The 25,680-nt window shown below is 38.4% G+C and overlaps 2 protein-coding genes across 11 annotated transcripts in view; both read right to left on the bottom strand.

Moving 5' to 3' along the window:
* Positions 1-1,001: 1,001 nt before the first annotated feature.
* On the bottom strand, positions 1,002-15,736 carry RSL24D1 (ribosomal L24 domain containing 1). The gene is made up of 6 exons (XM_014860428.3): positions 15,493-15,736; positions 11,302-11,415; positions 9,483-9,555; positions 5,064-5,127; positions 3,147-3,232; positions 1,002-1,883 (listed from the first exon to the last, which is right to left on the bottom strand). Exons 1-6 carry the CDS (start codon positions 15,571-15,573, stop codon positions 1,810-1,812), a joined length of 492 nt encoding a protein of 163 aa, XP_014715914.1. The 5' UTR covers positions 15,574-15,736; the 3' UTR covers positions 1,002-1,809.
* Positions 15,737-19,224: 3,488 nt separating this feature from the next.
* RAB27A (RAB27A, member RAS oncogene family) overlaps positions 19,225-25,680 on the bottom strand; it is a 76,629-nt gene continuing 70,173 nt past the window's right edge. For all 10 annotated transcript variants that reach the window (XM_070501138.1, XM_014860429.3, XM_014860431.3 and 7 more), the window contains one exon: positions 19,225-21,554. In XM_070501138.1, coding sequence (XP_070357239.1) covers positions 21,356-21,554 — 199 coding nt within the window. In that variant the 3' untranslated portion in view covers positions 19,225-21,355. The remainder of the gene's footprint in view (positions 21,555-25,680) is intronic.

Raw genomic sequence — 25,680 nt, 5'->3', positions numbered from 1 at the left:
TTTGTAAGAGATATGTGTAAGAAAATTCTTTTCTATGACTTCCAATCCTATATTCCTCCTAAATAATTACAGAATATAGAAGTTCTACGCAGTGAGTGTCTGGAAAATTTTATGCTTTTGTGTTATGCTATCTGCCCAGCAGAGGTCTCGATCAAACAAGCACAAACAACAGTAACCTAAAAGTGTCATACCATGACATGTCTCAGGCAACATTTTAAAGGGACAACTCATCTCAGTAATCCACCTAAGTTTAGGGAGTTGTGGGGGGATAAAACCGTGCCATTTGCATCTGTATAGTTTATAATGAGATCCAAGGTCTCAAAACACTATGAAATTCTGACACTTAAGAGAACTGTCTGGATATTAAACCTGAGATGCAATGTCAGCTCTTCAGTTCAGCTCAATTTCCCCAAGTTGATGGTCTCAAGGCAAAAGCAAGTTACCCGCCTAAGTAACCAAGTAGGTAACTTGTTACATAATAGTATGTAATCCTAAACATGTTTATATTTAAACAAACATGAATATTGTATGGAGTGAAAACTTCAACTAATTTTACAAATGTCTTTGACTGTATATACCATTTCCCCTAATGGTTACATCAATAATGTTGTTTACAAATGAGCCATATTTTACATATAAGAACACAAAGGCAAAACTCACACAGGAATGCAGGTCTTCTAACACTTGGTCCAGTAATTGGTCCACTTTTTTCTATCTAATACTGAAATAAAGATTTAGCCATTACCTCATAATTATATAACCTTAAGAATCTGTAATTTATTCTGAATTGTCCTAAAAAAATATAAAAACTGAGTTACTTAGTATTCTTAACATATTTAAAGTCATAAATAATGTAAAAACGTAAACATAAAATATTCAGTAAGTAATTTTCTTTAATTAAATATATCGCCTATTTCAGTAGTATGGGGGGTTGTTATTTTCTTCCAAGTAATCAATACTTCATACCTTTTTGTAGTACCTTTAAATAATAAATCTGTAGGTACTTTAGAAATGATTTTATTGTATGTGCAAATAATGGACAGACACTCTAACAATAAATTCTATTTTCTAAAAATAATTAGGAGCTTTTTAAAAGAAAACTATACAACAGATCTTAAAAGGCATTGGGATTCCTCTGCTTCTGTATCATTGTTAAGCTGCAAAAATAAAGCTTCTCTTATCAGGAATCTCAAAATAGAACTGAGTATTCTCCACAGTGGAAATTACAGAGCATAGTGCCATTTGAGGAACAAAACTTCAGCTGTCACTCCAAACTGCCTCTCAGAACAGTTAAGCCAGGTCAAACAGTCCAACATAATTAGGCTTCAATATATGAGGCCATTATGATCATCTAAGATGCCAATAAACCAAAACAAGAAATGTAAAGAGGATAATTATAATACAGGTTGTCAGGTCTTTGTTGCATCCCTTTCATAACATTAATAAATGGAACACTTTACCACAAAAAAAGTTTATATATTTATACATCACCAGCCATGAATTTTTGTCATTAGTTATTACATAAATGCTGCCTGGTGCCATTATCCAAATGGCACAACCATTTTATGTCCATAATTCATTTCTGTATTTACAAACAGAATTTTCATAATTTACATAAGTATATCAGTGAAGGTTTAAAAGTGAGATGCAATCTAACATCCATACTATCTGACATTTCATAGATAGCAAAGTAGGAGAGATGTATTTTTAATCACCTTTCATTTGAGTAAAAATAAACTAGAAGTTCTAAGTTTCCAAAGGAGATTTTCAAATGCACTTATATAAGAAATGGGTACAGACAGTGAGATTTTATGAAACATCTTCCATGTCCACATCCTCTTGTAATTTCTGTACCATTTTTTCTTCCAGCTGCTTTCCTTTGCCTTTAAAAAAAAAATTAAAAACTTTATCAATTCAATGTGACCTTGCAGAACTCATAACAACACTTCATAAAGGATCTTGGCTATCTTAAAACAACAGTAGCCAGGATTTAATAGTAAATTTATACCGGTCTTATGATATGCCACCTAAAATCATTCTACACACACCTGCTCACTTCACCCTCATAACGACCCGTATTTTAAAGATGAGAAAACAGGCACAGAGACAGAGGACCTTGCCCCGGGTCTCTCAGCTGGTCAGTCCAATAAGTCAAAGAGCTGGGATGGAATCCCGGCCCTCTGGATCCAGAGTCCCTCTCTTCACACTGTACGACCCACCTCAATGAGGGTTACCTAAGAAATTAAGATGGTACCAGTTCATCCCTTTTGTTTTGGGTGTCAGTCCATATCATGTACACATAAAACAACACTTCAGGATTTTGTCTATTTTGTTTTAACAAAATTTGGTACAAAAATAACCTAGGTAGGACTCTTACACAAATCCACTCAACATGTGGTGACAGAATTTGACCTCAGCTTTAGGCATGTAATCATTCAGAAATCAAGTCTCACCAAAATTTCTCACCCTTTAAATAATCTGCGTCTCACCAAAATTTCTCTCCCTTTAAGTAATCTGCGTAAGTAAATTATATAGCAGATTGTACTTGGTGCCAGCTGGGCAAAAGACTGGTTTTCCAGCACCTCACAAAAGAAACTATGCACACAAACAACTGCCCAAATGAGTGACTAGTAGTAAGTTATGCAAGCACAAAGGGAAGGTTTTAATACAAAACGACAGTTCTCAAAATTAAGTATCAGAATCACCTGGAGAGCTACTAAAGGACAGAGGCCCAGACTCAAAGGGCGTGGGCCCCTGTTTACACTAAGTTCCCCCAAGTAATTCCCATACCAACCAAAGACTGAGAACCACTAATACAAAACATCGTCCTTTAATAAAAACACGTATGAGGCAAAATCATCTATGAAATTATTACTCAAGTCATTTTAATTTGCACAGGTATCTTATAGAAGATAGATTTTATGAAGGGGGAAAAGAAACAGCAGATGAGACACAGTGACTGGAACTGGGAAATACACTGAATATTTTTACAAATCAAGTCATATCATAAATGGACTAAGAGATAATAGTTATATGAAAAAATACTCTTAGAAAGTTGGTTGGTATCCAATTATATAGACCACAAAAATCACGATTTTTCATCTCTCTCCTAAAAGCAGAGAACTCCTGTGCAACGCAGTACCTACCTGCAAGAGGGGCCCGGATGAGATGGATGTTTTGCTTGACTTCTTTGATGTCCTGAACTTTCTGTAGTTCTTTATTCTTCTTCAACCTAGGATAAATACATCAAGGCCAAAATTTCACTTAGTAAAACTTCTTTAAAAGACATTTATTCACAACTTATAAAAATAAATTTTATTAAAGTAGCCACACAGATGAGGAATGGGGTCTCAAAATTATTTTCTAGTTCCTAATTAGCTTAAATAGGTTTCCTACACTACCGACTTGTTCACGCATTGTAGCCCTAGCGCCTAGGTGGGAATAAAATTGGGGGGAGTGCTCAATATATACTTGCTGAGTGAAGAAAGGAATGAGAATGAAGGAAATAATTAACTCAGAATTCAATCAATCTCAGAAATCAATATCTATTATACACGTATATCTTATACACATATATAGACAATCTATAATTGTTAAACGACTAGATCTTTTCTCCTCAACGAGAGAACAGTGTGTTACCTTTTCTTAATCATTCAGTGATTACAAGTGCACAAAACACATAAGACATTCAACAAAAACGCTAACAGACTAGTTCTCAAACACATAAGACATTCAACAAAAACACTAACAGACGAGTTCTCAAACATTTAGGCCCCTTTTCTGTAACAACATTTTTTAAAGGCTAGAAAGCTGTTAGCACATGTTCTTTTCTGACAGACTTCCACAGTGATGAGATCAAAAACTAATGCCCCTGCTCTAAAGAAATAACAGAATCCAGACTAGGGCAGGGAAAGTGCAAGGTGAGGCCAGAACATCTTGATAGCCATAAAGCAAGAAAGCACTCAAAAAATGATGAGGAACTGCAAAAATGACACGGAAGCCCGCCTAAAGGAACTCCCTGTGGCCAACCTGGGGTAATTACAACATCAAAATAAGTAATAATGACAAAGAATTATAACCCACTAAATACCATAAGAATCAATGAATACACACAGATATGATATGAATGAATACAGGCATAAATTTTGAAATTGGGGAAAAGGGAAAAGCTCTTTTACATGAGAAAGCCAACTAATAAATGCAGAAGAAATGACTGAATTAGAAAAATCGCCATTTGGCAACGATCACAATAAAAGATTCAGACAAGACTCCAATGGATGCTAAAGCCAGTAGGTACCAACTTGAGGACTAACAGGCTCTTTGCAGAGTCTCAATGTATCTCTCCCCAAGATATGTACTGATTAAAAAGGGGGAAGAAACTGGCAGACACCACTTCAACAAGTGATCAAAGTTAACATCACTGGGAAAGGACAACACGTGCCTCCTGATATGATGCATAAAAAGGACACACATCATTTCTATATTCTGGCCAAAGGTGCCTAGCCTGAATCTAACCATGAGGAAAACATCAGACAAACTCAAATTGAGGAAAGTTCTATAAGATAACTGACCTATACTCTTCAAAAATGTCAATGTCATTTAAGACAAAGAAAGATAAGAAACTGTCCAGATCAAAGGGACTTGAGGAGCTATGATCACTAAATCCAATGTATGATCCAGGAGTTTCTGTTGCTATAAAGAACATTATTGGAACAATTGGTGAAACCTAAATAAGGTCTGTAGATTATACAATGGTATTGTATCAATGTTAACTTCCTGATTTTGGTAACTATACTGTGGTTATATAAGCTTGTTTATATTTTTAAGATCTATACACTAAAGTACACTTAAGAGGAAAAGAGCATCATGTCTTCAACCTACCATACAGAGATAAGGATAAAACAAATGTAGTAAAATGCTAACAGAATATACAAGAGTTCTTTATACTACTCTTGCAAATTTTTGTTAAGTCTGAAGTGTGAAAATTAAAAGTGAAAAAAAAAGTCTCTAGATTTCTACCAGTAATTATTTTCCCAAGAGTTACTCTATATACATATTCATACCTGTTCATTATAAATTTAGCTTGGCGTTTCTGTTTGATCTCTTCAACTCTCTTCATTGCATCAACTACAAAAAAAATTCATGAAAGTTAGCAAATTTATGCTCATTCAAGCAGGATGATTATAATCAACAAGAGCTATAATCTTTTCTTTATTGTGACTTAGAAACGGATTAAATGAAAAAACTCATTGCAAAAACGATCCCTACTAAAATAGCTGAAGAAGGTGTGCACTCTCGGTTTACATCACTTTCACTCTCTATCTTTCAAAACTATCACTTCTCTACATTTTTATTTTGCAAAAGCTTTTATTGCTAATAAATCTTCCTTCTACTTTAAACCAGTTCAGCACTTTTCAAATTGCATTCCACAGAGAACAGGGATTAATGGCAACTAATCCCATTCTTAGCGTGTCATCTCCATAAATAAAGACAGCACCTTTCTGGTCATAAAGACCACTTTTTCTTCAAGTGCCCGGGATACGATCTGCACATGATGAATACTGCTGGAATGAGCCAATCTGTCAATCAGTCAAAACTGAACCAGTCAATCTGCCATGTTCTCAACCACTAAAATCCAAGTATTCTGGAAAATGTGTACAGGAGCCTTGGCTATAACAGAGCGGAGCCCAACTATGCTCTAGAATCTACACCAGCACTGTTCAATATAAGATAAAGCACACAGGTAATTTTAAATGTTCTAATAGCCACATTTCTTTAAAAAGTTAAAAGGAACAGGTTGAAATTAAATTTAACGACATATTTTGTTTAACACAACATATCCAAAATATTGTCATTTCAACATTTAATCGATGTAAAAAATTATTACTGAGATATTTTATGCTTGTTTTCATACTAAGCCTTCAAAATCCAGCAGGTATTTTACATTTACGGCACATCTCAATTCAGACTAGCCACATTTCAAGTGCTCAGTAGCCCCTGTGGCCAGTGGCTGGCATACTGGACAGTACAACTGCCAATCGGGCTTCTTAAAGTGTAGTCTGTGATCTGAGGAACAGCAGGACATTCACATAGTCTTAAAGTATCTCCCCACCATATACTTATTAATTACAAAGAGTAAAATACTAACTTTACAGTGGAGAAAACTGGCAGACGCCACCTTAACTAATGCTCAAAGTTAACACTGCCAGTAATGGACTAATGGAGAGCAGATGCCTCCTGACAGTACACAATGACCAGAACTTGGCATCACGTCTATGGTGTTCCTAACAAACGTACATTACCCAAATCTAATCTTGAGGAAGCATCACACAAAACCCATTAGGGGATTTTGTACCAAACACCCAGCCCATATTCTTCAAAAGTGTCAATGTCATGAAATATAAAAATAAACTCAGGAACTGTTCCAAACTGAAAGAGACTAAAGAGACATGACATGTACTATTCCTATAACTTTTGCAATAAAGAATATTATTGGGACAATTAGACAAACCTAAATAGGTCTGAGATTAAATATTTTATCAATGTCAATTTCTTGTTTTAATAATTGCACTGTGGTTATAGGAGAGAATGTTCTATTTTTAGGAAACGTATTAAACTACTTAGGGATAGAGGAGCATTATGTGTGCAACACACAGTTCATGAAAAAATTACAGAAGGAAGGAAGGAAAGGTAGAGAGGAGAAGAAAAGGTGAATTTAAAATGTTAACCCTGGGGGAATCTGGATGACGGATATCAGAGAATTCTATTCCTGCAACTTTTCCGTTCACTCTGAAATTATGTCAAAATAAAAACTTTTTCTTTAAGAGTACTCTGAGGACCAGCAACATTGGCATCACCTGGGAGTTTGTTAGAAATGCAGAGTCTTAGGCCCCACCCAAACATACTGTATCAGAATCTGCATTTTAACAAGATCACCCAGAAGGTCCCATGGGGCCAGTGGTATTAAGATGATGTTTGTATGAATAACTCTAAGATAATGTCAACTCTAAATCTGCACATGCTGTGGCTTAGAATTAATACTATGTTGCATATGTAAGGTTTTTTTCCTTCGTCTTTCAGGAAAAATGGTAAGGCCAAGTTCTAGTACTCAGAAGTAATTGCAACCTGAAAGTTACTCAGAAGGGAAATAAACACACAAGTGGCAGATAACCCCTTTCCAAAGAAGACACTGCATTTCCAAATATTCCAGACCAAAAAATTTTAAATGTAAGCAGCCATCTGACAGACATTAAAAATTGATCTGCAATACAGAAAGAAATGAGGGATAAAATACAAACTATTCTTGCTAGTATTCTTGCTTCTGAAGTGGACATCAGCATCTTAAATGTTGCTCAGTCCACATCTTCATGCAATTAGATAATGTAAGCAATGGATACAAAACTATTGGCAGCAGATTAAAGATAAGACAATACTGAAATAGAGGGTGTAGAGAATCAACAAATCTTTTAGAAGAGTAATATATTTTTCTGGAACACTACTAACAACTTTTATTAATCTTATTAACCAGTAGGAAATAGTTTTAAGTTCCAAAAGACTCATACTGTCTATTCTGCAAATCTTCTTTGAAAAGTCTATTTTTAGGATTTTAATATGAAAGGATTACAGAATCTGTGCAGGGAAAAAAAACTTCAATAGAGCACTGCATCTTACAGCATTTACAGATGTATAAATGAGGTGGGGCAAGGGAATGAGACTTTGTGATAATATCTGAACCAATTACCATCTAACAGAAACAATAAAATAGGAGTATTCAGTAAAATGCACCGAGTGGGAAGGGACTGTGTGCGCTCTGTTCATCTTTGTATGCTAGAGTCACTGCTTATTGTTAAAGTATATGAAGTCTTACAGAACCCAACAGTATTTCCCATGAGTAATGTAAGTAACAAACCAGCATGGAGAGTCATAGTAACTGAATGTCCACACACAATTAAAATAAGATAAGCACCTGTTTCAACATCAAGCTGAATACCCACCAAATAAAAGGAGTTATAAAATACGTAAAAATGATTTGGGGCTGCTATCTTCAAGCAGTGACAAAAAAGAAAACAAAGGCCAAAATGAAATAAAACTCAATGGAGTCCAGAAATGCTTGAGGAACTTCCAGTAATGTCCCTGACAAGACTGCCTTTTGGAATCAATTTAAGAATTCTATGAAAAATGTGTAACTATGTGCGGTGATGGATGTTAACTAGATTTATTGTGATGATCATTTCACAATATGCACAGATATCAAGTCATTATGTTGTACACCTGAAACCAATATTATATGTCAATTATATCTCAATAAAAAGAATCCTATGAAGTTATTAATCTTTTCAGAAATCCTTGAGTTTGAATCAGTGTTATTTCCTGACCAAACAGAACCAATACAATCAATTGCTTTTCAAAAATTAATTCTTCCTCTATAATTACAAAAGGGAAAGATCTTATTTTAAAAGAAAGAAAAAACCCACTAAGGGGCAGAATACTCAGGGCTATGTGTAATAGGTATTTACAAATCTAGACTCTGATTTCTGCACATGGCCCAAGAAGATAAAGCTTTAGAGGGTGTCAAATACTACTACAAAGGCCCCTAACTTTCCAATTCCTCCCTGAAGTCTTGCGACTGACTGGTCGAAAAGTTCTGAAAGGGAAGCCCTGCCAATGATCCATTAGAGACTGACAAAATTTGTAGAATTCTCAGCCTTAGGGACTTCTGGTTAACACACTACACCGCCTCCCCACCCAAGACTAGAAACGGCTAAAGGCTGGATAAGGCAGCCATGGGGGAGGAAAAGGCAGGGCCAAGGGCCTCACACACACACAGACATAGTGGAATCTACAAGTTAGCTCAAGGAACAAAGTTTTACTACATATGGGATTTTCTTTCATTAAAGTCTCTGCCTACTTTAGGGGAAAAAAAAAAACACAAAACCTTGATATTATTGCCTTTAATTTCAGTAGCCTATAGCTTCATTTTTACCCAGTGAAGCACTTAGAAGTTCTGAGAATTTCTCATTATCACCTTAAGTTCTGCACTTTTTAATTTTACAGAAGCATGAAATTTTATAAGGTATACACAATACAACGTTTATATCCCTAAACCAAATTATCTAACTTGTAAAGTGTGTTATGTTTTGTGTATATTTTAATTGCCACTTCACCCCAAAAAAGTATCCTCCATCTCTATTTTTTTCAGATTTTTGGATGTTTTTGTATCTTTGTGTAGCTACTTCAAATAATGTCAAATTTAATAATTACATTATTTTTATAATGGATACATCAGCCAATTCTGAAAAGGATTTTGGGTAGCTTACAATTAAAGACAAATACATGAGAACCACTAAAATGAGGATAAAATGAAACCTAACGAACGACAAGGAAACGAAATTTAATACTTAAACAACAAACTGACATTAAAGTTACAGTAATATCCCAAACCAGTCTCTCCTGAAAATTCCTGGTATTCCTTTGTGACTTACTAGTTTTATTCCATAGCTCTCGCTGGTATTTGACGGGTTCATTTCTACGTTTTTCAAATTCAAATGAATTATCCTGTAAGAGGGGGAAAAATACGGTTTTAAGAGAGGTTGAAAGGAAGCATTTCTTGAAACTTATTCTCCTAGTTCACAAAAGTTCCAAGTGTTTCAAACCATGGACACATAAGATTCCCCTTAGGGTGACCCCAGCGAATGCAAGTTTTCAAACTCTCCTCCTTTACGCACCACAATTTACAGGACAGCCTTACTGAAAACATCTCTCAAAAAGGAGTGATTCTTGAAGGGAGGGGACAGTATCACCCCCACCCCTCAGAGGGGCGTATAACAATCATGGGGATTATAAACAAACTGAAAAGTTTCCCTAATTTCCCATCCCTAGATGAGACTGACAGCAGAAAACTTTGTATTAGGCTGAACCATATGAAACTGCCATTTTTCATACACCAAAAAGAGTCAAGCATTAAGAATTTCATATGGTTCAACCTAAATCTCCTGCATCATTATATATTTCAATAGCTATATACATGTCTGTTACAGCACAAAGGTGTGAAACTACACATCTTCAAATAAATGGTGCTACTCAGCATGACATAAGCTTCACCCTGAAATTCTTCAGGTCCCCTCCAAATGTAGTTGGTATTTTGACAGTTAATGATCCTATTTATCTCAAAACATGCAAAACAATTTTGGAAAAAGCTACAGGTTTCTTGGAAAAACTACCAGTATTTCTGGGTTTTCAAATCTATCAGACTTAGGCATATGGAACAGCACTAACTCCATATTTCATTTATGTACACATGCCTCTGTTCAGATCACAATAACCTCAGCCATGACAAGGTCACCAGAAAATGACTGCGACTGGCATCCTTTCTTCACTCATCCACTTGCCACCTGCATCTGAGAGGCTATGTTTCTTCTTGTCCATACTGAAACTTATTTTTGTGACAATAATTGCGATTTGTCATTGCACCTCGTTAAAAAATACTCTTAACATTCCTTACGTTCATTGAAAACCTCTGATGTTAACGAAGCCAGGAAAGGGCTTCATGGCAACTGCTTAAATACTGCCTTTAAGGAGTAGAGAGATGGGAAAGACATCATGGGTTTGGAGGAAGAGGCAGTCATGGAGGGAAGGGAGAGTTTAAGGATCTTCCTCCCTCAAAGGTAGCCTGTGGAGAAATTTTCATCTCCTCCCTTTACAGGGGTTGAATGTGGACAAGCTTCACCAGCTCCTTATGCCGATTCAGTAACAGCAACATGATGAGGGGGGCTCATGTCATGAAATTCCCTCAGCCTGACTTCCCACTATTACTCCTTACACCCACATAACTAAGTTCTGTGCTCTCAGACACAAAGTCCTGCTAAAGAAATCTAGAAACTGATAAATGAGTCTATTACAAATCCCAACTGAGCCATCACTGATGTTCAAGAATCCTTTAATTAATTATCTCTCAACTTCCTTTCGAAATCCCTAAGTAGCAATTTCTAACTTCACCTCAATCCATTTAAATGATTTCCCTCCTTGTTTGCTTGCAAGAGCTAAAAAGTTTCTTGAGGATAAAAAATCACTTCTACAGACTGGATTAGGAATTTTTTTCCTTTTCAGAATTCTACAGATTTATGGTTTTCAGGATCATGTGAGAATGAGACTATCAACACAGCCAAAAACAAATAAGTCACTCATTAATTAATAATTAATCACATATCCCTTGTTATAGTTAATTAAATCACAGACCGCTCCCCTGAAAAAAATTAAAATTTTGAGAACTGTAAAACGATACTGACAGCTAACTGTACGCACCACGGTAAGCTCTTTACCAGCCGCTTTCCGGAATGCTTTGGTCCACCTGACCTTGCGAGGGTTGCGCTTCTTTTTAAAGTTTTTATGACACTTGGATTTACAGAATCTGAACACCTACAAGAAAAGTAAGTTAAACAGTGAAAAGTCAGTATTGAAATTTTTCTATTACGCTACCCCTACCAGACAAAATATACTGTAAAGTCTGAGAAATGACAACGGTTCTCATTCACATGTGCTTTACTTACTCACAACGCCATTTAGAAATGGGTGAGACAGATCAGATTAAATGGAAAGTGAACGATTCAAACATCATCAACTAAAGGCTGAAGGCCCGGAAAGTATAGTTAAAAACTACCATTTTTATAGAATAACAGTAAAATTTTCCAATGATACTGAATGAAGGGGATGATTTTAAGGAAAGTCATCTATTTAAATCTCTTCCCAATTCAGAATAATTCTCAAAATTCATTTTCTACAGACCTCAATGGAGTATATAGAACCCACTGTGAAATCTCCTTTGGTTCGTTTGATTCTTACACAAAATAATTTCAAAAAAGCAACTAAAATTGTCTATAGATTTGTTTTCCAAAGTATTTATTCATAGATCTACTTGGAAGATTCTTCACTACTTTAATTCTTCATCTTCATCCCAAAAGATGTGATCCTTTGTGCTTAATTTAACGATGCTTCAATGTGCTCTTGAAACAGCTTATTGGGACTCATTATGTAAGTCTAAAATACATTATTTTATTACTTTGTTCAGGTCTTAGAACACATTACGACGTGTACTGTGTGTACTACTAGAGGAAATCTGAAGAGAAAAAGCAATTCTTTCAGTTTATGGATCTTGGCATAGAATATTAAGTTGAATTATCATACCTAGGTGATGTGACCCATTAAAAAAATAGGTCAAAATGAGGTACAAACATTTCAAACCAAGTAAGTCTATGAATATACCACAAGCCAAAATATTTTTCATTTTATGTACACTCTATTCTACGGGGAACGTCAGGCAGGTCACTATACACACCAGGACATAGTTTTCTTAGAAATGGTCGATACTAGTTTAACTTGAACTAGGCGCTCACCTCCTAGAGAGCCGTCTCCTGAGAGAGTTAAGTAAGAGCATGTCTACATTCTTGAGTTAATTTCAAAACAACTAGAAAATATAAGAACTACTGTAGTCTCCTGGAGTAACTCACTATGAAGCCATCACTGGTAAAATTTCTTTGAGGATTTTCAGTCCCAAGTACTATTACCCTTTTAAGTAAAAGCCTCCTCCGTCTTACACCTACTAGATAGCTCCTAGACAAACCTCCATTTCTGCCATCTATCTAATGAGAGGTTTGAACTTGTCCTGGGTCTCCTCAATTCTAAAGAGAGCCACTGGGAAGTTACAGGGGAAGTCTACGCGAACTCCATAGCTAACAGATGTCATCTGAAAAGCCCAAGGAAGTATCTGAAGAGACTGGAGTCACTGGAGATGGGAAGGGGATCCAATCAGGCAAAAGGAGCAACTACTACGAGCCTGATGTCGCACTAGATGCGAGGGAGACAAGAATGATTAAAACATGATGCTCTACCTGGAGATGCTTCGCTAGTAATGTGATAAAGTCTCACTTTGCAAACAAGAGAGATGGAGATCAGACCCGGATACAAACAATAGGACAAAGCTATACGCAGGTATATCTCAGGGACATTGCAGGCTCGGTTCCAGACCACCACAATAAAGCAACCATCACAACAAACTGAGTCACAAGAATTTTTTTGGTTTCCCAGTGCATATAAAAGTTACGTTTATACTATATTGCAGTCTATTAAGTGTGCTAAAGTCTATTGTGTCTAAAAAACAATGTACATACCTTAATTAAAAAATACTTTATTGCTAAAAAATGCTATCTATCACCTGAGGTTTCAGCGAGTTGTAATCTTCTTGCTGGTGGAGGATCTTAGAGCATTAAAACTAATTCTAGGGGCTGGCCCCGTGGCCGAGTGGTTAAGTTCGCGCGCTCCGCTGCAGGCGGCCCAGTGTTTCGTCAGTTCAAATCCTGGGCGCGGACATGGCACTGCTCATCAGACCACGCTGAGGCAGCGTCCCACATGCCACAACTAGAAGAACCCACAACAAAGAATACACAACTATGTACCGGGGGGCTTTGGGCAGAAAAAGGAAAAAATAAAATCTTTAAAAAATAAATAAAAAAACAAACAAACAAACAAAAAACTAATTCTACCCTCAAGAAGCAACCTAAGGAGCATAAGAGGGGAGGGCTCTACGAATGATGGTCTCAAACGCTAAGAGCACAGAGGCTGAAAGCCTCGTTAGGAGGCTATGAAAGTGACAAGTGCCTAATTTGGAACTAGCATAGGAGAGCAGAAAGAAAACAAAGATACCACTATCCTTTGCAAAGGCAGAATGGATAGGATTGGTAACTAGATCAAAAGGTGAAAAGACTCAAAGATGACTCTCATGTTTCAAGCAAAGCTGTCTAGGCAGGTGACAGTGGTATTAATTCAGAGAGTAGAAAGAGTTGAGGTAACAAGGAACTCTCTTTCAGTAAGTTCACTGTTCGGTATGAAAAGGATTTCCCTGCCAACTGGAAAATTCAGACTTGGAACTAAAGAGATACAGATTTGGGAATCATCAACACAGAGAAGCCGAGATGCTTGTTCTTCATTAGTGCTTCAAGGCCTCTATTTCTTATTTTCCCAATCAACTCTGTTCTGGATCCACTGGTCTCCCCCAGAGCAAGCTAGCTCCCAGGTGACGCAACACTGTCCTTGCTAGCAATATAGACTCCCTCACCTTGAACTTCCACTGTGTCTGCCAGATCAACACCCAACCCTAGATAGCTCCAACAACCTGCTCTAATTCCAATACCCAGCTGACAAACAGTGACGGACAAAAATCATAAAATCATACTGACCAGATCATCTACAAAGCCATAGTGCCCAGTGTGAATTAGACCCCAACGCAGCCATCATTTGATTCATTTCTATAAATTTTTTATCACGTTCCTGAGAGCAGGAATTCAAAATCTTCTACATGTTCTTTCAAGTTCCCAAACATAGCTTTGGTCTCTCACTTTCAGCAAAAACCCCTGCTACTAACTTAATGAGATTATTATGTTCTGCCTATAATAGAGATATAAGGCCATGAAGTAGGAACTGCAATTCTTTAGCATGTCAAAATCATCTCCTTAAATATAGATTCCTAGATCCTCTTCCCCTCTTCTTAAAGATTCCAATTCAATAAATCCGGTGGAAACCAAGAATCTATTTTTTACAAGCGCCCAGTGACTCAGAAGCAAACATAAGAGAGGTCAAATTTTGAGAAACAATGTGTTAAAGAAACAGAGGAATGAGATTCATTCTGATATGAGAAGGCAAATTCATGTATCATTCACAAAGTCTTTCACAACCAGGCCTTCTATCTGTATGTTTCTATCTTATGTTTATAGACGTACCTGTTTGTATATAGACCTACATTTGTATTTATAGCTCTACCTCAAACCTCCATCACCATCTACAATCCAGTCACTTCTTAAAACAGACATGTAATTGCTTCACTGTCTGCTCAAATTGTTCACTTTCCTTCCACCGAGAATGCCTTCTCCTTACTTTCTTACGCAAAATTCAAGCTCCAGGATAAACGTCGTCTCCTTTCTGAGCCTTTTCACATACGACCCTCTCCAACTCACCTCCAATAACGTCATAATACATAACTCTATTAAGCCATATGCAACATTTCTATCAACCTCTACACACCACGGACAGTCTAAGTCGCATTCATCTCTGTGAACACGGACCTTAAAAATGACGTTGACTGGGCATGCGTTCAACAAGGTTTACTGAACCGAAGAACTTGGCCCAACTACAAGAGTGGCCAAACAGCCCAAAGGGACCCCAGATTCCCCGTCGGCGCAGGCTGGGATCGCTCCTGAACCTCATCGCAGCCAGCCAGCATTGCCCAAGGATGGCCTGGAGAACAACTCCGGGCGAGACGCCCGCAAGGAGAAACTCCCTAAGGGGAAGGTCGAGGCGGAGCTCCTGGCAAAACCACCCTCCCGCGGGGGCAGCGCGGAAACCCCGGGCCAAAGACCGCAGGGGCAGAGGAAGCCCGCGCCGGGCGGGGGGCCGCCTCAGCCCGCGGGAGCGCAGCGGGGCGCGCGCTGGCCTTGGCCGCCTCACCTTGCAATCGTTGCGGACGAACATCATGCCGTGGCCGGGGTAGATGGGGCCCGAACAGAAATAACACTTCTCGATACGCATGTTGAACCCGCGTGGGTACCCACCGACTAGACGCCGACCTTGAGAGGAAGTGACGTTGCCCCGCCACAGGAAGTGATTATCTTCCAAGTTCCCGACCCGGAAGAGGCGAGCGTCCTTCGCTCCTGCGGGCCCCTGGAAAGCAATGCGAAGGTGACAGCGCCTCCCCGCGGCCGTGCGTGCCCAAGCGCTGCGGTTTGGCGCAGGCGCAGAGCTGCACAGTCGGCCTGGCAGCCCTCTCTGGGGAAGCGAGGTGTGGGTCTGCGCCGCCTTCTGAACTCACTCACGTAGACCCTTGTTTTCCTCTCTACCGTACCCTGTAACGTCAGCATTTGCTCATGTCTTGTCTACCTTGTCTTTGATTTGTGCTTTTCCCCAGAAGGCTCATCCATACATTGGGTTGCCAAGCAGTGCCATGTCCATACCCGGGATTCGAACCGGCGAACCCTGGGCTGCTGAGAAGCAGAACGTGTGAACTTAACCACTGCGCCACTGCGCCACCCCCTAATTTTTTCTTTTTATCTGATCCTTATATTTATTTTTCTTGTCTAATCATTTGACTAGTAATTCCAGAATAATGTTAATAACAAAGGCACACACCAGAAATTTTAGTAATAAATATTTGCTCCTCACTTCATTGTCAACCAAGAGACTGAAAATTATTTTACCCTTGTTTAATCTCCTCCTTGTTGTCCCCCTCAACAATTATAGAAAAGCCTCAGTCTTTCTATCTTCCCAAACTCTTTACGTAGTTCCTTCCCAGCTCTCTCAGTTTTATCCTGCTACTTGAACAAGAAATTTCCTCCCCTTGTCTCCTACATGATCAACCAGCTTCACCCTCTTACCTTCAATATCAGAGGCCACATCCCTTATCCATGTTCTTAATCCTATTCCCTAAGGCTTCATCTGAGACTTTGTTCCCTTCAACCTATGAGCGTACTCAGTGCTTCACTTTAGATTGAATGGATGAGTAACCAGTCTTAGGAATTTTTTCTCTTTCCAATTATTATAACAAAATACAAGAGGAAGAAGAGACAAGCATGTATTCCACATCCAACAAATTGAAGTGAAATATTGGAAATGCTATTTCTTTTCATTCATTCTGCTTGAGACTTATTATTCCTGAATTTAAAATTGTATGTCTTTTATCATTACTGAAAAATTCTCAGCTCTTTTCATATATTGCCTCTTCCTCGATTTTCTCTAATTTCTCCTTCTAGAATTCCTATTAGACATGTTAGAGCTTTTATCTTTCTTCTATATCTCTTAATCTCTGTCACTCTTTCTCTTTATCTCACTCTGCTGAATTCTGTGTAATTTCTTCCAAACTCGCTTCTAGTTCACTAATTCTGTCTTCAATTCTGTCAAACTTGCCGTTTAACTTGTGACCATCGAGTTTCAAATATCAATGGCTATATTCTTCATGTGCGGAAGTCTTTTTTTTTTTAATTCAAACCAGTCTTGCATCTTTAATAATATTGTCTTTTCCCAGATGTTTCAATTCCTTTTATGTTTTTGATTATTTTAAACATTTTTACTTTATCATCTCCATCTGATAAGTATATTATTTGAAGTCCTTACATGCCAAATCCTGTTTTTGGTTTACTGGTCCTTGCTCATAATTGGGGCTGAGGGGGTGGGGAAGGAATAGGTTGTCATTTCAAATTGTGAGTTCATTGTCACTGTGGTGTTTTCTGCAAGAATTCTGTGAGGTCTGGTGGAGACGTGCCCTCTGAAAAGATTTTGCTTTGCTTCTACCAAGTAATCCAGAAGTGTTAACCAAACACTTTTTTATGTTAATTTCTTGGGTTAGCCATTCTAAGACAAAAAATAGGTAAACTTGAACCCCAAACCTGTGTAAAAGTGGACTTTATGCTTATAAATTCTCATGGGAGACTAAGACATAGGCTGGACACTGGCTTTGTGTGTGTTTGGGGCAGGAGTTTCTCCCTTCCAGTGCCCTACCTCCAACAGATCCAAGGCCTTCTCTCCTGATGGCAAGTATCCATTAAAACCAAGCCCCTTGATTACTGATACTGGGAAAACCAAACCAAAGCAAACTACGCTATTAGGTTGTTCTAAGTTCCCTCTGATGTTGCCATTGTTGTTGCTGTTTTTGTTGTTGCCTGTTTTGTGTGGGAGAGGGGTAGTCTTAAGGTATTTCCCTTACTTTCTTGAGAGAACAACAGTACACTTAAAAAATATGTTCATTATATTTTACCCAGCACTATCTAAGTGTTTTATAGTGGGAGAGTTTTCCGGTTACTACAGTCACCCATAAGGCCAAAAACAGAAGACCTGGAAATACCATCTAGAGATTTCCAGTTTATAAAAAAGCCAATGAAAACATTCCTTACTGAACCTTTCTTAAGCAGATTGTTAGCTCTCTTGACACCAACTTCAAAAGATCAGAATGTACTTCTCAGATTTCCTAATTTCTTATAATAAACCAATATGGACTTATTATATATGAGCCTTTCTAAACATTTTTTAAGCTGTTTTCTTTTTTTTTTTAAAGATTGGCACCTGAGCTATCAACTGTTGCCAATCTTTTTTTTTCTTCTCCCCCAAGCCTCCCAGTAGATAGTTGTATATTCTAGCTGTGAGTGCCTCTGGTTGGGACACTATCTCAGCATGGCCTGACAGGCTGTGCCATGTCCGTGCCCAAGATCTGAACTGGCGAAACCCCAGGCCACCAAAGCGGAGCACGCAAATTTAACCACTCGGCCACAGGGTTGGCCCCTAAGCTGCTTTATTTTCAAATTTTACTCCTCTGTTCTGTGAATATTAATAGTGACTCCTATTTTGAAAACTCTTTCACTTGACCCTGAAGCCTCTTAAGTCCTTTATTTAGTCTACCAATAACCATTTGAGTACCTATTGTATACCAGGCCCTCTTCTGGGGAGTGACAACAAAATTTTGAAGAAAACTGCCTAAGACCCTGTCCCCATGGAGCTTATATCTTAGTGCATGGAGACAAACATATAACTATATCAAGTGGTGATAAGTGACATGTACAAAAGCAAAGCAGGATAACAAGGCAGGAAGTGACGGTCTGTTTGGGGCCATGAGGTGAGGGGGCCGAGAATGACTGTTAATTTATATAAAGTGATCAGTGAAGTCCTTCTGGACAAGATGGCATTTGAATAGTTTTAAAAGAAGGGAGAGGGAGCCATGCAGGTATATGGAAGACTAGCATTCCAGACAGAGGGAACAGCGAATATTCCTGAGTCAGGAACACATTTGACTGGTCCAAGGAGGCAAGTGTGCCTACAGAGGAGTGCGTGAGAGGGATAGTGGTAGGAAATAAGGTCAGAGTCCATCTCCCACATATTCCTTCCTCATCCAATCAATGACTATACCCTTCCCAATGTCTCTTGCATCCATCTCTGCCCTGATCTTAGTTCAGGCCATTACCATCCTTATTTTGTTGACCCGAGAATGGCTAGTACAACGCTTTCCACAGTGTAGATGCTCCACAGATGTCTGATGATAACATACTTGAATTACCTTCTCCAGAATATGTTGTCCTGGGTGGCCCTCATCAAGCACCTAATGGAATCTGTGTCCCTGAATTTGGTTTCCTTTAGTATTACGATCTCTGGTTTGAAACTTTATTGTGATGGGAAATGACATTATGTTCACACACAATCTTGAGAGACTAGACCACTTTTTTATTATAAGTTTAATTGGCACAAAGTTCACTGAAGATACACTTCACTTTTATACAGGCTTGTAAATAGAAAAATACATCAAGGCACAAAAATATGGTACTTCAATATCAAATTTAAACAAACGATTTCCAAAGAGACTACAGGTTATTTATTTCAATAATTAAAGATGGTTCTTGTGGGTGCACTATATCAGGTATATGTTTAATTGTACATTATGTTCCAGGTCAATGGAAACTGTACTTAATTGCTCATTTGGTTCTTGAAAGACTGAAACATACAAATATTGTCTTCTTTTTAACTACACAAACAGACCATATAAAATGTTCCCTGATATGTAGCTGTGAAATTATGATTTACTCCACTGAAATTCTTAATGACAACTTTAGAAGGCACTGCTTGTGATTGTGACCCTGCCCTTGAAATGTCTGAATCTTTCTCTCACTAGAATACACAATTCAAATACATAAGACTCAATGACTTCTTTAATATTTAAAAGAAGTCCCCATTTCAAGGACAGAAATAGATAAGATCTTAGTAACCACAGCTAAGTTTTTTAGGGGAGCGGTGGGAAGGCAGTGGCAAAAAAAGCCCAGGATACTCAATAAAAAGCCATTTGAAAATTATCATGTAAAAGTAATTACTTCCCATCATAGTTGTATTTTTCTAATTACAGTTCTGCTAAACATTTGCCACTACAAAATATGTGTATTTTTATCCTTTATTTAAATTATAAGTGATATTTTTTTCCTAAATAGCCATTAAACTCTTTGGACATTTTAATCTATTTTATTTAAACCACTTTAATAAATAAGAATTTTCCCCTTTGACCTTTATAAACAACTGCCATGAAGCGTATTTAAAAACCCCTTTAATTTGGTATGCAGACACTTTGGCAATGCAGAAGAATACATGACCTTGGTAAGATCCAGCAAGTACAGTAAATGCCCATGATCTCAATGAAAAATACAGGCTATACAACACTTCGGTTTTCTTCTATTGAGCTAGAATACAAATGTAACTGCTTAAATACAAACATCTATCTTCCACCAATTAGTAAACAGACATTTTATGCAATTAAAAACTAATTCCTTCAATTCCACCAATGTAAGAATAAAACAAGTTGAAATATCAACAATACAGAGCCCGCTGGTGAAGACAGAAGATGAGTAGTATTTCACAAGCTAATTGAAACTGCAATCTGAGGATGCCAGAACAACATTATAAATATGAAGAAAAAGAAGCTAAAATACACAAATAACTTCAGCATAAACACCAGCTACGTTCAGATGTGGCCGGCACATAGGCAAGTATAAATGCACAGATCACAGTGAACTAAAGCCATAAAAATCTAGTTCCCCGATCCTTCAATCAACCGTGCAGAGCAATGAGCATATAGCAGGGAGCCAGAAGCCCCACTTCAGTTGCTCATACTACATTAAGCCACTCCTGCCCTCACCCCCCAATCCCTTTCTCACCAATAAGAGTCACAGTGAGTGAATAACTGGTCAGTCCAGTTTATCTAGGGTCTATAGATACGGCCACAATTTGTCCTATATTCATTTTAAAGAGAATGCTTACATAAATTAATGCTCAAGCACATTGAACTGACATTTGTATACATTCTTGTTTAACATTCAAGTGGTTTAGATGGCATTTTAGAAGGTCACCTATGGTACAAGTAGAGTTTTTTAATTTGGATTAAAGACTGATGGTTTTATAATACCATCTAAGATCTTGAATGTGAGACTCTGAGCCTATCCAGATTAAGGCAGGTGACAGTATCTTCAGTCATTCTACAAAATAAACGCACTCTTCTGTAGCTACAAAATCCTGAATCTGTGAATGATCTACTGCCATGGGCTAAAGTTTTATAAGGCACTTTTGGCTATGTGAAATATTTCTCCTAACTCTCAGGCTGAATCTTAAAGAAATATTTACAAAGCTGCAGCAAATACATTTTAAAACTGGATGCTTTATTGACAGGCCTAATTGGGACGATGAAAAGCAGTTTGTACACAATGCCCATTAATCTCTCTCTGTGCTATGTATCACCCACAGAGAAGATCACAGACACCGGTCACCTGAATTATTGTATAGTTCACTTGACTTTTCAACAGCCACATGCCCCTTTCTCCTTTTGTTCACTTAACTGATCTGCAGAGGTGTGACCATTGGATCGCACCACTCCTTCGGGAATCCAGGACTTGTCCACACACCGTTCCATGCGCTTCATTATCAGGTCCAGGAGCATCTCGATTGCTTGGCTTATGTTTGCCCCATTGGCAGCACTAGTTTCAAAGTAGGGGATTCTGGAAGACAGAGACAACTTGCGTAACAACATGTGGAAGGAAAGGACAGTGATCTTTGCCCTTGATAATTCAAGTTAGAAAATAAGTAGAGGACAAATATACAAGACAACGAAAGCATTTTACCACCACAGTGTACATTAAAAAGTGAAAAATAATTGACACTGCATTCCTAATAGAGATGTAAAACTTCTGGAAATTTTTATTTCTATTTCACAGATGATTAAACTGCAGCTCAGAAAGATGAAGTAACTTGCCCAATTTCATAGTGCTAGAAAGCAGCAGAGCTAGGATTTGAATCCACAGCTGTTTGATTCCAGTGTAAACAACTTAACCATAGGCTCTACTGGTTCCAAACTTACTTATATTGTATGAGGATTTCCAAAACAATAAATCTCTTTTACTTGATGCACTCACACAAAAAGCTGATAGTAGAGAGAAATCAGAGGTCCCTGGCTGTGTTTGTCAAAGGCTTTGCCACTTGTCAACTCCAGGCTGTATTCCTGTACTGTACACTTGAAGACATTCTGAATCCTATAGATCTCAAAGTTCCTCAAGGACATCAATCATAAGTATGTTTCCTTTGATATCCAAGGACTGGTGGGATATGTGTAATTTTTTAATAACTCACAAAGCGTCATTTCAAAACTTTAAGGGTTGCTTTTCACATCATCTTGAGAAATCACTCTTCTTGTGGTGGCCACCCTGATCTATTTGAGTCAGTCTTTGCAATAGGATTAATTAATCAACTGCCAAATTCTTCCTGCTTCTTAATAAAGCAATGAAAATAGTGATAAAATTGTATTTCCTCCATCAGTTGATTTCATTTCCACCACTTAGTAAGGAATCTGACCAGAATTCTCTTAGATGTAAAAACTCCAAAGGAAAGTTGTCTTAGCACCTGAGGGAGTTCTGCAATTGCATTCAGTATAGTAGTCCTTACATTTATAGGGACTTTAAAGTCCTCCACCATTACTCTTCTTGAAGAATGTCTTTGTTTGCCTGTGTTCTCACAGCATGTTAACACAACAGCAATGACTCTGACCACAATTTCAGTTACTCTTTTAGTATTTCCTGCCTAGGAGCAGCTTCCTAATGACAGCTTTTACAGATTTTTTTTTTAACCATCTTATGGCTTTTACAGATCTTTTCAGAAGTGTCCTGCTTCTTATGTCCCTAAGAAGCACATTAGGGGGTACCTGTGTAGGGATGGAAGGCTATTTCTCCATTAGGAGTCCTCAAGATGATGTCTTCTTATCTGCACACTTCCTGTAGGAGCTGACAGACCTGCAACCGGACCTCTGCAACTTTTTCCTGTTTCAGTATAGCTCTTAAAAACTGGCTGAGGAACTGTCACTTCATTTGAGCGTTTATCTACCCATCCGTGGGTTCTGCAAGACAAGGCTGCCCCACCGATTCTACCACACCCGCACTCATAGCCCTTCATACGCTGACTCTACAATATCCTCATCAGAGAAGCGTCTGCTGGGCAGGTTACATGGGCTCTGTAGTGCTTAAACCTTCTGCCTGGCTACCTCTTCGGTTACTGTCAGTCTTCTTTCCTCCATCTTCATCTGTTGCCTTATCCACAAAATGAAGATAATGCATCTTTCCCACCCCAAGAAGTTACAAGAAGTATTTGATTACCAAAAAAGAAGAGGGCATGGGATCCTTTGTGGGGACTCAATAAATATTTATTTATCAAGTACCTATGATGTTGTTGAGCTAAGTCCCGGGGACCATTGTTTCAGGAACTGAATTTTGGACTGACAAATCTCAAAATTTAAATGCTTACATTTTTTTCATCATGCTCTTTCTCAGTTATACTCATGAAGAATCATTTAATGTCTACATATCATTTCTTATACTTAAGAAGAAGGCTTGATCATTCTATCACCACTCAGAAATACATTTTTTCATGGAAAAGCAACTGAAAAACTCATCCCTCCCTCCAAGAATGAGCTGAAATTGGAAATGCAAAAAAAATGTTGGGGCCGGCCCTGTGGTGTAGTGGTTAGGTTCAGTGCGCTCTGTTTCAGCAGCTTGGGTTCACAGGTTTGGATCCCAGGCATGGACCTACACCACTATAGCCATGCTGTGGTGGCAACCCACATATAAAGTGGAGGAAGAGTGGCACAGTTTTTAGCTCAGGGCTAATCTTCCTCAGCAAAAAAAAAAAAAAAAAAAGCAGTTGAGCAGTAAACTTTCTTGTAAATACTAGTCATAACAATGTACATCCAATTTTTAAAATTTCCTCAAAGTCAATAATAAATAGCTTTCCAACTCTAGAGTCCTCAGCTTCATTGAATTTCTCAACTGAAGCTCCATTAAGCTATTTCTACTTTCCATAGTTTCTTCCTTCTGAGCTCCTGAAAATTACCTCACAGTCATTTTGAAGGCATAAATGAGAAAACATAGTTGAAAGTACTTTTAAAAACCTGTGCATGGGGGCCGGCCCAGTGGCGTAGTGGTTAAGTGCACATGTTCCACTTTGGCGGCTGGGGGTTCACCGGTTCGGATCCTGGGTGTAGACATAGCACCGCTTGGCAAGCCATGCTGTGGTAGGCGTCCCACATATAAAGTAGAGGAAGATGGGCATGGATGTTAGCTCAGGGCCAGTCTTCCTCAGCAAAAAGAGGAGGATTGGCAGCAGTTAGCTCAGGGCTAATCTTCCTCAAACAAAAAAAAAAACCTGTGCGTGGAAGTTACAGACAGTTTGGACAATGGTTAAGAGCCATAACCTCTGGAGCCAGGTTGCTTTGATTTAAATCCTAGTATGACCTCTTACCAACTGTGTAACCCTGGCAAGCCATTAACTTCTGTGCCTCAGTTGCTTCATCCATTAAGCTAGATAATATCAGTATCTTCTTATAAGGATTAAATGAGTTAATATTTAAAGCACTTAGATTGTGTGGGGGATCAACACTGGCCACCCCAGGGACAGCCCTGTGGCCTAGTGGTTAAGTTCAGCATGCTCCACTTTGGCAGCCTGAGTTCCGTTCTCAGGTGCGGACCTACACCACTCGTCTGTTAGTGGCCATGCTGTGGTGGCAGCTCAAGTATAAAAAGAGGAAGATTGGCAGCAGATGTTATCTCAGGACGAATCTTCCTCGGCAAAAAAAAAAAAAAAATGGCCACCCCAAAATGTATCTCTTTAGTTTGATTTTTTTTTTTAAAGATTTTATTTTTTTTCCTTTTTCTCCCCAAAGCCCCCTGGTACATAGTTGTGTATTCTTCGTTGTGGGTCCTTCTAGTTGTGGCATGTGGGACACTGCCTCAGCGTGGCTTGATGAGTAGTGCCATGTCCACGCCCAGGATTCGAACCAACGAAACACTGGGCCGCCTGCAGCGGAGCACACGAACTTAACCACTCGGCCTCGGGGCCAGCCCCATCGGTTTGATTATTTTTAAGAACAAAAGGCTCTGACAGAAACTCTGATGTTCCCCCACAACTGCCCAAAAGAATTTAAGATAAAAGGCCTGTTCCAGGAAGGAGCTAATACCATAAGTTAACTGTGGTGTAATGTACAATGTGTCTCTCAGGTCACATTGTCTATAGTTGGCCCATTTGCATCTCCATGTCCATGTAAGTTGCCTTCCTTCCCCTTGAAGTCCCAAACCACTACCCCAACATCCTTCTTTGTCTTTAGCTGAAGATGGTATTTAAGGTGGTGGCTTTGGCCATTATGCAAGTTACTCAGTTTTCCTGGGTTTCTCCCATGTATACAGGTTATAAAGCCTTGTTTGATTTCTCCTGTTGTTCTGGCTCACGTCAACTTAATTCTTTAGACCAGCCAGAAGGACCTAGAGAGTAGAGGAATTGTCTTCCTCTCCTACAATTGGAATCTGATACATAAGAAATGTGTCATTTTTGACAAATGTGTCATTAATAAACATTTCTTATTTCCAACACAGAAACATGTTAGGTTACAAAAGTTTGTAATCTTCTTGTTTAAAACTCAGAAGACATAGAAACAATGTCACTGAATCATGGAAAGTCATAGCTTCAAGTGACTTTAGCAACACTATAAACATTAAGTTCCAAGACTAGCCCACAAACATTGATTTCATTCACAAATGCAGCTGATCTATAGTACTGCGCTAAATTCTGGTACCTGGGACCATGCTC

The sequence above is a fragment of the Equus asinus genome, chromosome 2, assembly GCF_041296235.1.
Source record: "Equus asinus isolate D_3611 breed Donkey chromosome 2, EquAss-T2T_v2, whole genome shotgun sequence".
NCBI lineage: Eukaryota > Metazoa > Chordata > Mammalia > Perissodactyla > Equidae > Equus > Equus asinus.
Note: the sequence above shows the minus strand (reverse complement) of the source record. Positions and strands in the feature narration are given on the sequence as shown.

Coding starts and splice junctions, on each gene's coding strand:
- RSL24D1 (XM_014860428.3), bottom strand. CDS start 15,573: ATGCGTATCGAGAAGTGTTATTTCTGTTCGGGCCCCATCTACCCCGGC. Junction 11,416..15,492: donor TCGTCCGCAACGATTGCAAG/GTGAGGCGGCCA, acceptor CTTTTCTTGTAG/GTGTTCAGATTCTGTAAATC. Junction 3,233..5,063: donor GCTAAATTTATAATGAACAG/GTATGAATATGT, acceptor TATTTATCCTAG/GTTGAAGAAGAATAAAGAAC.